This window comes from Apodemus sylvaticus, chromosome 23, assembly GCF_947179515.1.
Source record: "Apodemus sylvaticus chromosome 23, mApoSyl1.1, whole genome shotgun sequence".
Classification (NCBI taxonomy): Eukaryota; Metazoa; Chordata; class Mammalia; order Rodentia; family Muridae; genus Apodemus; species Apodemus sylvaticus.
Genome location: NC_067494.1, coordinates 21,052,198 through 21,071,905, shown reverse-complemented (window position 1 = coordinate 21,071,905; position 19,708 = coordinate 21,052,198). Strand labels below are relative to the sequence as shown.

General features: G+C 44.5%; 1 protein-coding gene across 2 annotated transcripts in view; it reads right to left on the bottom strand.

Annotated features, from left to right (window-relative positions):
• Ect2l (epithelial cell transforming 2 like) overlaps positions 1-16,873 on the bottom strand; it is a 76,426-nt gene extending 59,553 nt beyond the window's left edge. For both annotated transcript variants that reach the window (XM_052170028.1, XM_052170029.1), the window contains exons 1-2: positions 16,772-16,873; positions 15,559-15,671 (exon numbers count right to left, since the gene is read on the bottom strand). In XM_052170028.1, coding sequence (XP_052025988.1) covers positions 15,559-15,671; positions 16,772-16,873 — 215 coding nt within the window. The remainder of the gene's footprint in view (positions 1-15,558; positions 15,672-16,771) is intronic.
• Between the last annotated feature and the right edge of the window lie 2,835 nt (positions 16,874-19,708).

The window sequence follows — 19,708 nt, the reverse complement described above, 5'->3', positions numbered from 1 at the left end:
AGAAAAACTGTCTGATGCAGAAATGGTGACTGACATCCCCAGGTATAGAATAAGGGGCTGAGGAAGGAGGTAGAACAAATGGAGAAACCCGGCAGAACGGACGGGAGGAGCATCCACGTTTAAGGATGCAGTGTTTGTGAGATGCTAGCATTCTTTAGCATTTTATCCAAAGGCCACGGGGAGAGAGAATTAATCAGGAGGACGAGGAAAGACAGAAGAGTGTTGTTCTCCAGGACCCACAGGCAGAGCGTCCCTGGGAGCAAGAACTTGATCTTCCTGAGTACTGCAGAGAGACCAAGGGAGAGAGAACTGAGAGAAACATCCTCTGGTTTCCACACAGGAACCTTCAAGGACGTGCACCAGTTTAGGTTACAGCGAGCTGAAACTAAGGAGCTGGGAAGCAGTCAGTGGTCCTGAGGTAGAGAATGGCCCAGGCATGACAGTGAAGGCTTTAGGGATTTTATTTTTTTATTGTTTGATTATTTATAGTTTTTTTTCTGGTTTTGATTTAGTGGAAAGTGTGTGTGTGTGTGTGTGTGTGTGTGTGTGTGTGTGTGTGTGTTGAACTAAATTAAAAACTAAAAATAAATCTTAAAAAAAAAAACCCAACCCTTTAGAATTTGGAGAAATACAGAATTGGATTTCAGATTAAGAACGTTCAACCCAACGGAGGATTCTTGAATCTCGCTCAGAAGGGAAAATAAGATAGTCATCAGAGGAAGATGGATGAGACTAACTGGGTAGGAGAGGGAAGAGAGGGAACAGGAGTGGGGACTGGATCCAGGGAGAGAGGGCCAGGGAGAGAGGGCCAGAAGAGGGAATGGAACTCTGTCGTAGGCTGGGCAGAGTGGGGCAGCTCATCCCCCTGGGATGGGTGGGGGAGGCTCCAGGGAATCTAAGATGGTGACTCTAGCTGAGACTCCTAGCAATGAGAAATGTAGAGCCTGAAGTGGCCACTTCCTATATCCAGATAGGACTTTGAGTGGAAGGAAAAGGACTCCAACCCAACAGAACTTTCAACCCTAAATACAAGAAGTGTGGGGTCAAAGATGGAGCAGAGAATGAAGGAATGGTCGACTAATGGCTGGACCAACTTGAGACCCATCCCACGGGCAAGAATCAATTCCCTCACACTATTAGTGATACTGTTAGTGATACTCTGTCATGCTTGTAGACAGGAGCCTCGGGGAACTGTCCTCTCAGAAGTCCTCCCAGTAGATGACTGAAGCAGATGCAGAGACCCATAGCCAAACATTAGACAGAGCTCAGGAGCCTTGTAGAAGTGTTGTGAGAAGAACTGAGGGTCCTGAAGGGATAAGGACTCCACAGAAAACCAACAAAGGCAACTAACCTGGATCCTTAGGGGCTCCCAGAGACTGAATCACCAATCAAGGAACATGTATGGGTGGAACTGGACCCCCCACTCCCCTACCACTCTATCCCATGCCCCTGCTCCCCACCCCCCACACATGTGTATTGGATGTGCAGCTTGGTTTTCATTCAAGTCCCCGACAACTGGAGCAGGGACTGGCTCGGACTCTGTTTCCTGCCTGTGGATCCCGTTCCCCTAACTGGGCTGCCTTTGCTGGCCTCAGTGAGAAAGGATGCGCCTAGTCCTACAGTGGTGTGCCTGGTTGGGTGAGTGGGCGGGTGGGGTTGGTACCTAGGAGGTCCTCCCACTTCTGGGAGGAGATGGCAATGACAGTGTTATGGGGATGTTTGAGGGGATGATTGGGAGGAGGGGAGGAAACTGTGATCAGAATGTAAGTGAGTAAATGAATAAATGAATGGCAAAAAAAAGAATGTTCAACCTGTACTATTTGAGTCCTTCGCAAAGCACTTTGCTGTAGAGAGAAGGAGTATACAACCTGGGATAGAAGTTAGACATTTCCAACCTATATCTTGTTTTTTTTAGCTCAACTCTTCTAATGCGATATCTTTTTCCTAATTATCAAACAAAATTTGGAGCAGATAAGTAAAATCTCTAATAGTCAAAAATAAGAATTAAACAAACCCAACCGTGTATTGATTTAGTTCCACAATTACAGATCAGAATTATTTGAGTTTCTAAACATAGAATCTTGAGTCAATGTGATATATCTTAAGGACAAAACGAATTGTAAGAGAAAAAAAAGCTTAGCGAATTTCAGTAACTATATAATGTGTAGTGGCAGTGGTTTATTCTGGGAGTGTTATGCATACATTATTTTATTATGGAAGAAAAAAAAGAGAAGTAGGGCCGAGTGTGGTGGTGCACGCCTGTAATCCCAGCACTTGGGAGGCAGAGGCAGGTGGATTTCTGAGTTCGAGGTCAACCTGGTCTACAGAGTGAGTTCCAGGACAGCCAGGACCACACAGAGAAACCCTGTCTCAAAAAACCAGAGAGAGAGAGAGAGAGAGAGAGAGAGAGAGAGAGAGAGAGAGAGAGAGAGAAGTAGTTATAACGATGTTACTGGGAACCAAATTTCCCATTTGAGAGAAGAAAACAGGGCATAGTGACACATGACTTTAATACCACCACTCCATAGATAGAAACAATTAGACCTTTGTGAGTTCAAGGATAGCCTGGTCTACAAAGTGAGTTCCAGAACAGAGCTGTTATGCAGGGAAAGTCTGTCTCAAAAAGAGGGAAGGAGAGGGGGATGAGGGAGGGAGGGAAGGAAAGGGAGGGTTGGAAGGGGAAACAGATGCAATATAAAAAGTTAAGAGTTTTGTGGACTTGAAGTTGAGCTAAGGACGTGGGTCTGAACTCCTCACAGACTACGATCTGTTTAAGCTATTTTCTCATTTCCCTAGACAGCTATCTGTGTTCAGAAGCTGCAGCACCTAAGCCCAAGCACCACCCGCCACCTAGAGCAACCCAGAACCCTCAAGAGAGCTTTGGATTCCAAGCCTGAGGTATGAAAAGAACCCAGAAAGTCTGGGGCAGCCCAGATAAAAAAACCACTACAGACTAGTCACTAATGAACTTCAAAAGGACGGAAGAATTACCTTGAAGACACAACATGGGCCAAGAACAGAACAATTGTATGAAAATCCCCAGGTGTGGTAGTACACACCTGTAATCCTGGGAGGCAGGAGGAGGAGGATCACCCAAGAGGTCCAGGCTAGCTCCATGTACATAGTGCATTCCAGGCCAGTCAGGGCTACATATTGAGGCCTTGTCTCAAACAAAACAATGAAGCAAAGCAGTCCCATATTGTATCATGTCACAATATTTAAATTCAAACTAAAAATACTTGAGTTCATAATGCTACAAAGAACTCGATTCTTGGGTAGGGAGGAAGTGAGAAAACCAGACTATTATTGTTTGCCTTTCCAGTACAAACAGCCTATCAGGAAGAGGCAAAGACAAGAAGGGTCTCTTCTGAAGAATTTCAATTAGTGAAAGTCAAAAGGACTGAATCTTAACAAGTCAACATTTTGCAACTCTTAATGGTGTAAAGGACCTAAGGGAAGAAAGACAAATATCAGGGATCCGAGCACCCACCATCCTTCTGAAGGGAACCTAAGTACATACATCAGATGATCTTATCAAAAAAATCAAACCTCAACCCAATTAGGCAGGCCCGAACTACTAATTTTCAGAAACTACAGGAGACAGAAGGGTACAATCAGCAAGACGCAAATGGTGGGAAACTCTACAAGTCAAAAGGTAACATCGAGGGAAACTGAGAGGAATTTAGGAGTCCTGTGAGATTTATTTTTTTACTTCCTTTGTTTTGATGTGAATGGGTGTGCCGTGTGGGTGTGTGTATGTTTATGTGTCATGAGCCTTCAGTGTCTGCAGAAGCCAGAAGAAGCTATCCAATCCTCTGGAACTGGAGCTACAAACAGCCGTGAGCCACTGTCTATAGAAGATGCTGGTATTGTAGATGCTGGTATTGAAGCTTGGGTCATCTGGAAAAGCAGCCAGGGTTCTTATCCGCTGAACCATTTCTCCAATCCCAAGACTCTTAATAAAATCAACTACAAAGTATTAGGTTTATTGTACTTCACATTAGAACAGATAGTGAGATACTGGCATGAAAATCCCAAACTGAACCAAAATTAAAATTAGTTATTTAAAAAGTTGTTTGTTTTTTATTCTAAGACAGTGGCCCACTCTGTAGCCTGATCTTTGCTATGCTGCCCTTGAACACACGGTCATGCAGCTGCCTCAGCTTCCTGAGTGCTATGCGTGTAAGTGTGCATCACCCTTGTGGGGAGGGGCTCTGGGTACATGTGTGCTGTGACTGACAGGAAGAAGGTCAGAAGACAACCTGCAGGAGTCAGCTCTGTCATCCTATCCTGTGGGTTCTTTGAGTTGAACCCAGATTATGCTTGTCGGCAAATGTCTCTCCTCAAATGTCTCATCCGAACAAATTATTTTTGAAGTAAAAATTTATGGAAGCCGGGCGGTGGTGACGCACGCCTGTAATCGCAGCACTTGGGAGGCAGAAGCAGGCGGATTTCTGAGTTCGAGGCCAGCCTGGTCTACAGAGTGAGTTCCAGGACAGCCGGAGCTACACAGAAAACACACACACACACACACACACACACACACACACACACACACACACACAAAGCTGTCTCAAAACACACACACACAAAAAAAAAGAATTTATGGAAATACTAAGGAAATTCAAACTATGACAAGTCATGCAATGGCTAGTGAATTATTCATTTTGTTAGGGTAATAATGTTGACTTGTGATTAAAATTTTTAAGGTCTGTTCTTTTTTAAAGATACATATTATGATATTAATATGTGAAGGTATGTGTCCAGCGTTTTATTTAAAATAATCCATGGTATGAAAGTTGAAGAAGCTGATGAAATAATATGGACTGAGAGTTTTATCACTGTCAAAAAAAAAAGTGTTCCTTATATAGGAGCTCATTACATTGTTTGTATCATCTTGATAAAGCTTGTAAATTCCTTTAAAGAAAATATTGCCGGGTGGTGGTGGCACATACCTTTAATCCTAGCACTTGCGAGGCAGAGGCAGGTGGATTTCTGAGTTTGAAGCCAGCCTGGTCTACAGAGTGAGTTTCAGGACAGCCAGGGCTACACAGAGAAACCCTGTCTCAAAAAAAAAAAAAAACAAATTATATATGTACATATGTATATATATATATATATAAAGAAAGAAAGAGAAGGAAAAAGAAAGAAGAGAAGAGAAGAGAAGAGAAGAGAAGAGAAAAGAAAAGAAAAGATGTCTACTCAGGCACCGTAGCACATTTGGGAGGCTGACCCTGCTAGGGTATATAAAAGTGGCTAAAAAAAATAAATAAATAGATAAGCATGTAATAAAAAGAAGTCTATTCCGTTGATGCATCGTCCAGTGATTCTTTACGAACAGTGTCACCATCAAAGAGATGACAGACTGGGCACATGTGCTGAAAATCTGAAGCAGGGTAGGGATGAGGTGGGGAGGGGTTAGGAGATCCACATGTGAATGACTGAAGCTGGGGGGGGGGGTCTGAAAGAGGGAGAGGGAGAAAGCATGGAGGAAAAGAGCAGATGGACAGGAAGGAATCGATTGGACTGGAGGAAGCTGTGAATGAATGAAGTTCTCGGAGATTGTGTGTTGTTGACATGTGTGTGGCCATGTTTCGGACCCCAATGCCTCAGGCCCGTGGGAAATGGCAAAGCCGTCCCTGCTCCTCCCTGGGGTGAGGCTCAAAGGCATGGCAAAGCCTTTCTCTGGTCTATTGCTGATAGTGTGTGCAGAAAATATCTACCACCGTTCCCAGCACATGCCCGGATGCTGTAGCCTACAGACATCGCTGCTACCGAAATCAGCTAAAGCTGCCTACTTATTGAGATGTATATCTGTATAATCAGTCTGCGACTGTGTTTAACTGCATGCAATAGCTCTCTGATGTGTTCACTATATATAATAAACACTCTGAGGTGCTTTGCTTTCTCCACCAGAGAACCCAGTCCACTAGACCCCAGCATTATCTGTGTGTCTGTGAGTCCATGAGTCTGTCTTTTCTTCATTCCCTCATTCATTGCCCCCGTCAAGTCCATCCCTGGAGCCCAGCGGGACCTTCCAGCCCATGGTTGGAAATAGCACAACCAGTTGACTGGGAGAACCAGTGAGCCAGAGAACAGGCAGGCTGGGATAGCTGAACAGGGGGCTAGAATGTGGACAACAGACATCCCACAGTTGAACCCTAGCACAGCCAGAAATGTATTTGACCTATAGTGGGCACCCAGCCAGTGTCTACTGACTTGCTTAGTGAAGGCAGGTGCCTACCTATTGCTTGCCTTTCTTTAGGGAAAATTACCTCAGTTTTTCAGACATTTATTTCATTTTAAAATCATATATATGTGTGTGTGTGTGTGTGTGTGTGTGTGTGTATGTGTGTGTATATATATACACATATATGGTTTTTTATATTTATATGATTATATATATATGATTTACACACACACACACACACACAAGCTTGTCCACGCGTGTGTATATACATGTGAATTCAGTTGCCTAGCAAGGCTAGAGACGTAGGATACCCTGGAGCTAGAGTTACAAGCAATAATCACTTCAATTTCTAGTTTGTGAACCTGGGTGTCCATAGAAGCTAAATCCATTTCTAGATCTAAGAAGTACAGGCTCAAGGCTAAGTTAGTGTATGTGACTCAGTCTCCTGGGCCACAGCAGTCAGAAGCTGCTCTGAGCTAGGGGCATGGCTCAGCTGGTAGAAGGCTTGCCTGGCAGGCTCGAAGCTCTTGGTTTGATTCCCAGCACCACATACATGGGGATCACGTCACAAGCCTTTAGCTTTAGCACTCAGAAAGTGGAAGGAAGAAAATCAGGAGTTCACGTCATCCTGGTACTAGCCTGATATATATATATCCTTCAAAGGGTTTGGGCTACAGTTGGTCTACACCTATAAGCTAGTCCAACTATAGTAAAACTTCAAATAACTCAATTTCTTCCCCCGTAGACACACTGAGGATATGGAAGAAGCCAAGATTTCTGCCAAAGGCAGAGAAAGCCAGAGCAGGGAAAGAGAGAGACCAAACTCCGGCTTTACTACTGGAACCCGGCTTCCACTGCAGCCAGATCTATCCCTGGAATTTTCAGTCCTGCGGGAATAAAGTCTCCTTAATTGCTCCAATCAAGTTTAGGGCCAGCTACATAATGAAGTATATTCTAAAACCACTAAGTAACCTCACCAGTGTCGGATGCAAAAGGCGCTTACAAAGCCAGGGCAGCTGGAGTAGCCAGTGCTCCTACCTCCAGGAAAGAAGGGATCAGCATGGATACGGAGCCTTGGGGCCATGCAGAGCCTTCTCCTGTGTGCTGTCCTTGGCCGTGCACCAGATCACCTGGGGAACTTGGTGGCGACTGTTTTCTCAGCCCTATTCCAGGCCCGTTGAGCCAAAGTGTCTATGAAGGCTCACACTCTGGGTTTTACAAACTCCGGTGTGATGGGACACACACGTTCAGTGTTTGTGGAGTCGACTTCCCATGGATCTTTGCTGCAGCAGCAGCAGCAGCAGCAGCAGGACAGAGTCTGCTGCTGCGGTCAAGTACGAAGCACAGAACACGCAGGATACGCACGTGGTGGTTTTAGGGAAGCTCGTAGCTCTGCTGAACTCCTTGGACGACGGTGTGGGTCGTGTGTGGGTCTGACGGGCGCTCTCTCACCCGTGTGACTGCTGAATGCTTTTTCTCCTCATTCTGGAGAGCTGGGATGACCCGAGAGGAGTGACTACTAAATAGAAAGACAACTTGGACTCCCTAATCGGGGCAGCTTTAAAACTGAGGGCTAGATGATGTCATCACGGGGCTAGGATTTCTACATTTCAACTTTGCCAATCCTCAGCCTGTGGTCCTCTGTCTCGTCTCCTGAAATGGTTTCCCCAAGGACTGAAAGATAATCTTCACACAACAGAGACCACAGGGTGCCAGGGTGGGAGAGCGCATGCCATCCTTAAGTCCCTGCTAAAGCGTAAGGTTGAGAAAAACCACCCCGTGAAACGCTCTCCAGACATCGCCAACATCTCCTGGGCGGAATTACCCTCTATGAGGCCTCTCTTCCACCAAACACTCTAAGGGATGAATTCAGTCCAATCCCGAGGTGACCTCAACCTTCAGGCCCCTGGGTGCTGCGCTGTAATCAGCAACACTCAGGCATTTAATACCTGAGTAGGATTGCAGGCAGAGAAAAGAGAAACATGGATGGAATGGCCCTGGCGGGAAGGTAAACCCTAGGCGGAACTGGAGAAGAGACAAAGGACGATTTTCCCTGTAGCAGAATTTTCCCTGTCCAATCACTTTATAGAGTAATACAACAAGACACCTGTGATTGGACAGGGAAAAGGGAGGCGGAGCTAAGAGTGGCAGAGCCGGAGTCTGATTGGGAGAGGAGGAGGAAGATGGTCCAGATTCTTCTTTGTGACTTTAAATGGCCACAGGTAGCAGTGAATATAATAAGAGGATAGAATAATTGGGATAACTCATCTACTACTCTAGGTGGGCAGCTTGTATCATCATCAATTGACTCTGAAATTATTGCGTGGGCATCTTGTGAATTGAGATATTTTTATTGATATATAAATCTGACTGATTAATTATAAGCTTCTAGAGTTTAGAGTTGCTGGGTTAGTGGAATTTAGGACCGCCGACCGCAGGGGGTTTATGGCTGAGAAGGTATGGGCGGCTAGGAGACAGGCAAACTGGAGAAGGGGAGACTGCTGTCAGGACTAGCTAGAGGTCGCAGGACCACCACCAGGCAAAAAGTACCTCAGGAACTTGCCGTCTTTTTTAATATTTCCAGCAACAGTTTCCTGTTTTCCACATCAACTGCACCCTCCCGTGGAAATGTACTGCGGCTAGCTCTTGCCATAAAAGCAGTTTGGACAAACAAGGTACTAAGTGTGTGATAACATCCCTCGTGTGGTGGTTCTGGCTGATACAGAGAGACTTTAAACACAACAGAATCGAGCCACTGAGAACTCCAATGCAAGACTTGCTTAACGCATCCACTGGTCTTCCACTCCTCCTCAACACGACAGCCTCGGGAGTTTGGTTTTCTCCTTTGCTTTTAAACTTAAGCATCTTTGTGGGGGAGGAGCCTGGAGAGATGGCTCAGTGGTTAAGACCTCTGGGTGCTTTTGCCAAGGGCCAGGTTCCATTCCCAGCACCTACATGGTGATTCACAATTGTCTGTAACTCCAGTCCCAGAAGTTTCAATATCCTCTTTGGACCCCTGAAGGTATGACACATTTGTAGTACACAAGCATATATGCAGGTAAACATACCCCTACACATAAAATAAAATATCAATAAATAAACTTGCATTTTCTTTATTAGCTTCATCAGTCCCTACAAAACATCTCAGCAATGAATCAGAATGTTTTATATGATATATAATATAATATATATTATATGTATATGATTGCTCTAAACAGTGTGCAATGTTGAAGAATTCTCAGAGCATGGCCCTTATGGGAAGGAAGAGGCAAAATGACCCAAATTTCCAGACTCTCTGCCTGTCCAGATACAACAGTTTGAAGGACAGAGGTACAGCTTGTCTCTGAACATTGCCTGTTCCTCTGTGACAAAGTTCTACCCTCTCAGGCGCCTGAGCCTTCTCCTCTGGCCATCTGAGCTCCTTTGTAAAATCTAGTCTTAGCAAAGAACATTGCTAAGTCGTTTCAGAACAAACCCCAACCCTTGATACCTGATCACCCTGGAAATCTGACCGAGTTCCTGATCCTTCCGTGCCTCACAGGGCGTCTGATCCCTGGCCTGTCTCCAGCAGGAACCTGCTAGCTTGATTTAGACCGAATCCCCTCACCCCTGGGTTTCCTCATGGTGATTTTCCAACCACTCTGCTCTGCTCCTTGGCTAGAATTTTTACCTTGCCCCTGTGATCTTCAATACAAGTCACATCCTTCCTTGGTGGCAAAGCCCACTGCAGTGATGGTGCTGTCAAGATCCGAAAGAGGCTGTCTCATTCTGCTTTGGTGTTAATACCATCACTGGGTGATGTTTGTTCCTTAAAACAACTTCCCATTGCCAGGTGCAAACACTCTCCTTTAGAACGAGTTTCTGAACTCAAGGTGATGCAGCTGTGCCGGGCTCTAACTTAAGCTGGAAGTTAGGTTGTCTCTGAAAAACTTCACACCCAGTTTTCTTGACAGACTGCACCAAGTGAGATTTCCTCACCTGACCCCTCACAGGGGCCACATGGAAAGAGTAAATGAGTGTGTTAGAGTGGGCATGGGTGTTCTCTCTTAAGTATACAGGAGGTATATGTGTTCCTGTCTACCCCCACGTCCATTCTGCTCTGGTAGAGACAAAGGACCAGACTTGCTATCTGTTGTGTTGCTCGTGAGCTTCCTTCTCTCTTCCGTCCCTCCCCTCCCCCACCTCTTGAAAACGCAGTTGCATGACTGTCGCCACACCCACCCGAGAAGGCTACAAGTTTAAACTTCTCCTGTTCTGGAATGAAAGGCCTTTGTAGGAAGGCATCGCAGCTGTGCAGAAGCAATTTAAAACCGGTCCCACCAGTGCAGCAAGGAGAGTAATTCACAGCCCTCAGAGGCGGCTCCAGGTGTGACTGATACAAACAGCCCAGTGGCCTTCAAAGGTCAATTTAGTCAAGCGTGTGGGGGTGGGGGGAGTGAGGCGGGGCTGGAGGAATGGGGGGTGTTGGGGGGAGGTACAGGGGTGGGGAGGGAGGCAGACACCCGCAGGAACCTTGAGGCCTGCTGAGTGTTATGTCCTGGAGAAACTGCATTAGGGAGGGATAAAGACATTTTCTATTAAACGAAGAACACTGGTCAGATGGATGCTTGGTAAAAAAAAAAAACAAAAACAAAAAAACAAAAAAACAAAAAAAAACCTTAGTTATTATAAAATTCATTTAAAATCATTCTAAAAATTGACAGTGTGTAATATTAAGTCTTAGAAATTTGGGGGCTGGAGAGATGGCTCAACAGTTAAGAGCACTGACTGCTCTTCCGAAGGTCCTGAGTTCAAATCCTAGCAACCACATGGTGGTTCACAACCACCCGTGTGGCGCCCTCTGGTGTGTCTGAAGACAGCTACACTGCACTTAGATATAGCAGTAAAAAAATCTTTAGGAAAAAAAAAGAAATTTAACATATCTCACAGACACTAGAAATAAAGTTTCAAAGAAACTTACAATAATATATCCCTACTGATTTTGAATTACCATGTTTATGAATGTGGCTATGTGAATTAAAACAGAGTTACCTGGAAATTATAGAGTAGGCCATTTAAAACAAGAGAAAGAATGGAGTGGAGTTGGACAGGGGAGGAGATGGGGGAGATGGAGGAGGAAAACATGTGTTTCGTGACCAGAATATATGGTTTGAAAAAGATTTTTGTCAACAAAGATATAAATTGTAAAACAAACAAACTATAGCCTCTGTCATGAGAAAAGGTTCTGTTCTACAAATACAGTAGAGTTCTCCCAAAAGTTCATGCCGTTAAGTGATGTATATTTTTCTTATTTATTATGTTTATATTTGGGAGGAGAAAGACTATAGGGATAAGGAGATTAAAAGAAACACTGAATAAATTATCAAAATTTGACAGTTCTGTTACCATTACAGCCTTTCTCTTCACTTCTAAATATATACTTCACTTTATAGCTTTTATTTCTCCCATTCTGAGGCCTGAACCCTGGCCCTTGTACATCGGAGGGGAGCATTTTATGCTCTCTTAAATGAATTCTTAGAAAAAATAAAAGGCCACAGGTCAAGGCGCTTGCTGACAAGCCTCACTGCTGAATTCAGTCACCTGGACCCACGAGATGCAGTAAGACACCAATTTCTACAAGCTCACCCAACCTCCACACTCACGGCTTAGCATGTGCCTAACCACCAGCCACTACATACACTAACTAAATAAATCTGATGGATACACAGACTCTAGAAACTGGCCTAAAATGGAATTTTAAAGAAAAACAAAACTGGGAAAAATAAAAGTTCCCCTTTAGAAAAATCTGGATACAGATGTTCAGAACAGTGTTGTCTTCAACAGCCCGAGGGGGAGCAAATCAAATGTTTACCAACTGGTGACAGAATGAAATATTACAAGTCCACACGACGGAATATTTTTTGACAAGAAGAAAAGTGTTAAAGTGTGCTATAAAATGGATAAACCTTGACCTTTTTTTTTTTGGATTTTGGTTTTTTTTGAGACAGGGTTTTTCTCTGTGTAGCCCTGGCTGTCCTGGAACTCACTCTGTAGACCAGGCTGGCCTCGAACTCAGAAATCTGCCTGCCTCTGCCTGCCTCTGCCTCCCAGAATGCTGGGATTACAGGCGTGCGCCACCACCACCTGGCAAACCTTGACATTTTAATACATGGAAAAAAAAAAGCTACAAAAAATTCACCTAGTACCTGGTTCTATTTATAGAGTCCAGAGGCAGGTACATTTAGAGAGACAGGAAGTGGACTTGGGTTTGGACACATCTGGAAGGACAGGTGATTGGGAATGACTGTCATTGACTAGGAGGGTGTTCTGGGAATAGTGGAATGTGTTAAACTTAGATTATATATATGGACCACAAAATTCTGTGAATATTCACATGAGTTTCTCAGGTGCTAAATGTTATTGTACACAAATTATATCTGGTTAAGGATCTTTTAAGGGAAGCTGATTGTATTAACTTGTTCAAATAAAAAAAAAAACGAGCCGAGCTTCTAGATCTAACTAAAATTGAACACAGCTCCAATTGGATTAGACTACTAACCCAGAGTGAACCTCTGGAAATAGTTGAGGACCAGGTAAAAATCATCCGCGTATGCAGGCCTGAGACGGGGAAACGTGTGAATGGACAGATTGTGTTCAATCACAAAAACAAAAATCTCTACAAGTTAAAGATGACCTCAGAAGGTCAAATCTCGAAACCAAAAACTCGCACACAGCTTCCTGTGAAATCAGCAGCCCAGAGCGCGTTAACAGCTGCGTGAACTATGACTCACTGCTTACTGATCTCTCCGTGAGATCGCAGCTGCTGTCAAAGGAAGCAAAACAAAACAAACAAACAAAAAAACCCAACAGGTTGGTTTCACATTCTTAGTCCACAGAAAGAAGAATTCAGGTGCCAAAAGATAGTTTCTAGGGACAGAATGTCAGGTCTATGTTAAGTAGCCTAAAGTGTACCACCGGATCTCTAGTGACCTCTAGTGGTCAAAACTGGAACTGCTTGGCTTAGGGTCTCTGCGACTACAGTGTGATAATGGCTGTGAATGAGGTTCGGGCTGCTATTTTTTCTTTTTCTAGAAGGCTGGAAGGTAGGACAAAAGGAATCACAGAAAACGACTACAGTGAAATGTGCCTCCTCCCGATCTTCAGACACCCACTGAGCGGCCTCTATGGGGGTTGCGGAGATGCTCGGTGGTTAAGAGCACAAACAGCTCTTCAAGAAGCTCTGAGTTCGGTTCCCGGCACCCACACTGGACAGCAGCTTACAAGCACCTGTAGCTCCATCTTCAGGGGATCGGACATCTTCTTCCGTCCTCCACGGACACCCCCTCCATAGACACACACGTATGAGAATAAGAAAATAAATATTCTTTAAAAAAAAATATTCACAATTTCGGGTCCCGAAGCGGATAGGAACACCACAGACAGACCAACAGAATCAACTAACCTGGACCTCAGAGTCTGAACCACCAATCAAAGAACATACATGGGCTGGACCTAGGACTCCCCACACATATGTAGCAGATGTGCAACTTGGCTTTCTTGTGCGTCCCAAACAACTGGAATGGGGGTTATCCCCAAAGCTGCTGCCTGTAAGTGGGATTTGTTCTTCTAGCTGGGCTGCCTTGTCTGGCCTCAGTGGGAGAGGAAGTGCCTAGCCTCACAGAGACTTGGGTGGGGAGATATGGGGGGGAGGGGGCACCTGCTCAGAGGAGAAGGGGAGGGAGTATGGGGGAAGGATTGTGGAAGGAGTGACAGGGAAGGGGCAGTGCGTGGGATGTAAAGTGAATAAGGAAAAAATTAAATTTAATTTAAAAAAGAATCTTCACAATCCCTTCAACCCAGTCAGAGAGCTGTGTTCTTCCAGTGGACCCCGCCAGGAAGCCTCAGTGAACAATTTACTGTGAACCCACAGATGCGGGAGTGAGAGGCCAGGGTAGAAGAAAAAGAAAACAACACTCATCTCAACGTGGTGGGCAGGGAAAGGTGGGAAGAAGGACAGAAGGCATTTTTTTTTTTGAAGTAAGAGCCAGTCTGACCACACCCACCTCTTGATGACTTTTGAAAAGTTGTGTAAGAAATGGAAGATTAGCTTCTCCTTGAGCTCCTAGTGAAGGCAACTAGCCTCAACTGGCTGTGAAACAAATCCAGAGTCACACTAAACAAACAATAGGAAATAAGCCACTTCCTAGAGTCCCCTCTGCAGGTGTGACAGAGTTCCAGCTCTCTGTCCACTGGTTAAAGAGTGTGGACAAAAGACTACATCTCAGAAATGTCACTCTGTTGTGATTGTTGGCTGAAGACACCGGGGATTATCCCAGACTCGAGGCGACTTCTTTGGAGATGAATCCCAGCAAAACCGTTCTTACAGAAGCTGCTACTGCCCAGCTAGGTTCTCCAGTAAGGTCTGGGCACCCTGAGGGGCTTTCTAGAATATTCTGGTTATACACACACACATCTCAAATACCTCCATTGTCACTGACGGGAGTCCATTTCTTTTTTAAAAAAAAATATTTTAATTAATTTATTTATTATATGTAAGTACACTGTAGCTGTCTTCAGACACTCCATCCAGAAGAGGGCATCAGATCTCATTACGGATGGTTGTGAGCCATCATGTGGTTGCTGGGATTTGAACTCAGGACCTTTGAAAGAGCAGTCGGTGCTCTTAACCACTGAGCCATCTCTCCAGCCCAGGAGTCCATTTCTAACACTTAGCTGGCTATTTAAAAAGCTACTGGCTTCTCTGATTGTCTCCTGAGTCTGATGTTTGCTCTGCCCACTGGACAGTATCTCAGAGTAGCTGAAGCACCGTGACTTCCCGATGAGAGAAAGCTAATAATCTCTAGAGTAGTAATTCCTGATCAGAACACTAGCTGCCCCGGCTGTGATTTCAACTAACAAAAGTCACACTGTCTATGCCAAAGGGAAATGGAGGAATAGTCAACCTGTGGCATACTATATGTCTTGTCATAACCCTAAAGGCCACTAGTATTGTCTTTTCTTACATGTTATCAGTTCCAACCAGTATTTAATAATCATTTATGAAATGTCTACCTATGTACCCGATATCCATCTTGCATATATTGTCTGTCTGGTATCTCCAAGGAGAACTTAATAGACCGAGAGAATAGGGTAAACCACTGACAAGTGTTTGTAGAAATGAAACAGCCTCCCCACGGGAAGAGGCTCTGTTTCAGCCTAGAGGAGGAAGCAGGCCCTAGGAGAACGAATCTGTTCATAAGCCTTGAAATAGCAATTGCCTCTGTTTTTTTTAACAGGGAAAAGAGAAAAGTCCTTAAGGGTTATATAAACATGTTACCATATTTTTGGGGCCATTAAAATCAATAATTACAGCACTATTCTATTTTTACCTTAGTTGTGATTTCGAGCATTGCGAAAGAATCACGAATAAGAACTCCCGCCGTTGCCTGTTGGTCCAGAGGTCAAACCAGTGACTTATGAGAGTAACTCTCTCTTGAAAGAGCTGGAAGAGAGGAAAATGACATCTCCCTGTCCACTTCCATATGTTCACGGTTGCCAAGCAACAGGTCAAATAACAACCTCATAGCTAATATTTACATTATTCATGACAGTTTACGTGTACTTTCACATAGGCTGCGGGGGTTTTCCTTTCAACTTAAAGCGCTTTTATCTAGCAATACAGGCAAGCCAGGGCTTGTTGGGTGGGCCAGTGGGAAAACCTGGGGGCCGTCTAATTACAGGGGAACTAAGGGGATCCTCTGGAAAACAAAGGGTAATGATGGGAGTTATATTCCTGTTTTTTACCTAGGTTTGCATAGCCTAGGGCCGGGAGTCTAAGACTTCATCCTGTCTTCAGACCCCACTCACTGTATTCCGGAAGCAGGGCACTTAGTATACACTTGGTTCTCTTTCCTCCCGATTTCGGAGCTTCATAAGACCCACAAAACTAAAGACTGGCCGTTATTGTACACCGCCATTGTTAGCTGCGTCTCTGGGGAGGACACACACCATGAACCAACATCCCCGAAAACTGGATTTCAGCTCAGACACAAATTCTTTGTCTTTATTGTAGACCGGGCTTCCCCACCCCCGCCCCGCCCCCAGCTGCATCCACGCCCCTCCCGTCGTCGTGGAAGCATCTGAACCCCTGAGTTGTTTCCATTATAAGCTGGCGAGCTCGCTCGACCGCTCAAAGAATTCTCCCTGAATCATTTTTCCCCAATAGCAGGGGCTACATGAAATCACACAATGGGCACACAATGGAAAACTAGATTAACAAAACACAGAGTCGTACTGGAAGGGCCCCTGCCTCCTCTCCAAACCTTTCCCTACACCCTGCCTCCACCACAGAAGCTCGATGTCCTGGTGGTGAAAGCAAGAAGCACAGGTGGTGCCTCTCCCAGGTAACAGAGGAAGACTTGGGTGAGAAACCACTCTCTTTGCAACATAGCCAGGCTCATTAAAAAAAAAAAAAAAAACAAAAACAAAACTCAAAAGCTAAACTATTTTTCGTTAAAAGTTTGGCAACATAAGACTCAACATAGCCCAGTAAAAACGACTTTGCTTGATTGAACGTGTGTCTATGTAGCATGTGCAACTCACCTGTCTGTTCAAGGACCGGTTCTTAAAAGGTGTCCAGGCACTGAACCTCGTGTGGAAGCTTTCCTCTTCCAGACTGTCCAGGGCAAGGTTCCCAAGTGACATCTCTGCAAACCGCTTTCTTCTGCTTCTTGGAACTATTGGTTCAATTTAACAGATGTATGGCTAAGAACACTTAGAAGCAACCGCAATATTAATTATTTTCTGTATAGGAATTATAAAATCACCCTATCCACTAATATATAGGAAAAGCATATACAGTATATATATATATATATATCCAAACTGTAATTCTGCATATATATATATGTATATATATATGTATATATATATGTATATATATATATATATGCATACATATGTGGGGCAGTGGATCGTGCCAGGAAACTTGCTAAGGTGAAGTGGGTTCAGAAACCCTGGCACCTACCTGAGGACCATAGGAGTTTCCCTACTCCGACCAGATTCCTGGCCTAGAACAAGTTACCACAACTCCTCTCATAAGAACAACATGAGCACTGGTTACTTAGCACAGAACAGAGTCCTTCAGCTAATGAGGTATCTAGATGGCCCCTGAGAGTTTAGCCAAATCCCTTACCAGACATTCCTTCCTGCAAAAGGTATTATATTCTCTGGTCCACCCTGAGGAAGTTGTATGCACCCATTTTCCATGATAAACAGTCAAAAGACAGTCTGGAGAAGCCAGGACTGTCTGTCTGTCTGTCTCACTGCTGTGAGGAGCATGGAGGAAGCCTTTGTCTGTAGAGCCTGAGTCTCCCACACAAGGTTCCTCTGTCCTCCCTGACACTCACCATCTGAGCGACGCTGGAGTGCCTGAGAGTTAGGAAACCCCAATGGAGGCCTCAGCCTGCCCGTTTCTCACTCAGGCTAGGGCCCCCATCTTAGGCTGGGTTTTCCCACCCCACGTCCCACCGCCCCACCTCCTCACACACACCCAGCTCCCAGCAGTGTATCTCGCAAACCCATCACCCAATGGCAGAGTAGGGTAAAATGCAGTCTAGCATCCTGTATTTTGTCTGCCCAAGCAGAGTCCACACGCCCCGGTGGCGAGACAAAATGCTGAACCACACACATACACACACACACACACACACACACACACACACACACACATATATATATATATATATATATATATATATATATATATATATATATATGCTTGACCATGAAAATATTCACCAAGTGTCTGTGAACGCCAAAGCGTTGCATTTATTCCATACCGATATACTTGTATCCAGACCTGAATCTAAAACAAGAATTTTCGCTTTGCTGAGAGCTAAAACAGATTTTACGAACACTGTTACTGAATCAGTTGATATGTATTTGTCATCCATTGCTGCATTACCAGTTACTCCAAATTTTAATAGTTTAAAACATCAACATCAGACATTGTTTTAACATCAGTATTTATGACGGTTAAAAATACAGGTAGAGAGAGGCAAAGGCAGGTGGATTTCTGAGTTCGAGGCCAGCCTGGTCTACAGAGTGAGTTCCAGGACAGCCAGGGCTACACAGAGAAACCCTGTCTCGGAAAAAAAAAAAAAAAAAAAACAAACAAAATCCAAAAAAAAAAAAAAAAAAAAAAAAAGAATCCAGGTAGAAGGCCAGAGATATGGCTTTGTGAGTAGAAGCTCTCATTGCACAGTCCTGATGACCTGACTTCCAGGCTCTAAACCTATGTCAAGAGTCAGGCGTGGGGTCCACACCTGGAACCGTAGCACTTCCTGTAGTTATTTGAGAAGCCGAAACAGGAAAACGCAAGCCTAATGTATACGGTCCAGCAGCAGAGGCAAGAGAGACAGATCCTGCCTCAGCAAGGTAGAAGATGGTAACAAATTCTGACCTCCAACCACACTGGGCAGACCTTTGCAAATGCAGCCAGTGATAGTGAATTTGCTATCATAGCATTCATTTTCCATTTATTTGCATAAAATGTGTTTGCTCTGGATATAAAACATCTTTTGGCTACCATTTTGGTGCCACTCCCCATGGTATACTACGGAAAACGGATTTCCATCTTTCTTTCGGTCACCAATAACTCCATGCTGGGAGCCTGTTGTTGGCGATACATGACTCAGAATGCATTAATGTCATCATAGCATTTATTCTTACAATCCATTTCTAAGATTGACCAAAGATTAAGGGATAAGTAACACTCAGCTTACAGGAGATCTTTCAGAGAAGGGAGATGAGGCCGACCATTCCAAAATAAAACTTTGATACTAAGTCTTAATAAGAATTTCCACATAAAAGGAATACTAAAGGCTTACTACCATATGTAGAGATGCAGAAACCATCCAAAACTACTAAATTAGATAGTTGTTTCTTATTGTTGTTGTTCTTCTTCTTCTCCTTCTTCTTCTTCCTCTTTCTCCTCTTCCTCCTCCTCCTTCCTTCCTCCCTTTTCTCTTCCTCCTCCTCCTCTTCCCAAGGTCCTACATCAGGCTGGCCTCTTGCTTGCTATTTAGCCGAGGCTGCCCTTTGAGGATGACTGACTGTCTTGCTGATGGCTTGCCTGACTGTCTTGCTGTCCGTGCCACTCCCCAGGGTGCGTGTGGTGCTGAGGACTGAGTTCTGGGATGCTGCAGGCACGCTAGACAAGTATGCAGCTGGCTGCAGTGCATCCTCAGCTCCAGATCAGCTCTTAGAAATGTAAATTTGATGTTATGTCAGATGCACTACGTTATGACATGTACTGCAATATGTCAAATATGACTTGACACTGTAAAATCAATGTACTCATCATCATAAACTAACCAGAGAAGAAATGTTCCGTAATAATTCCAGTAGACACAAAAAGTATATTTTATAAACTTTAATACTTATTCATCGTGCGCGCGCGCGCGCGCGCGCGCGCGCGCGCGCGTGCACACACACACACACACACACCTTTGTAAAATAGCAATAGTGGAATCTCCT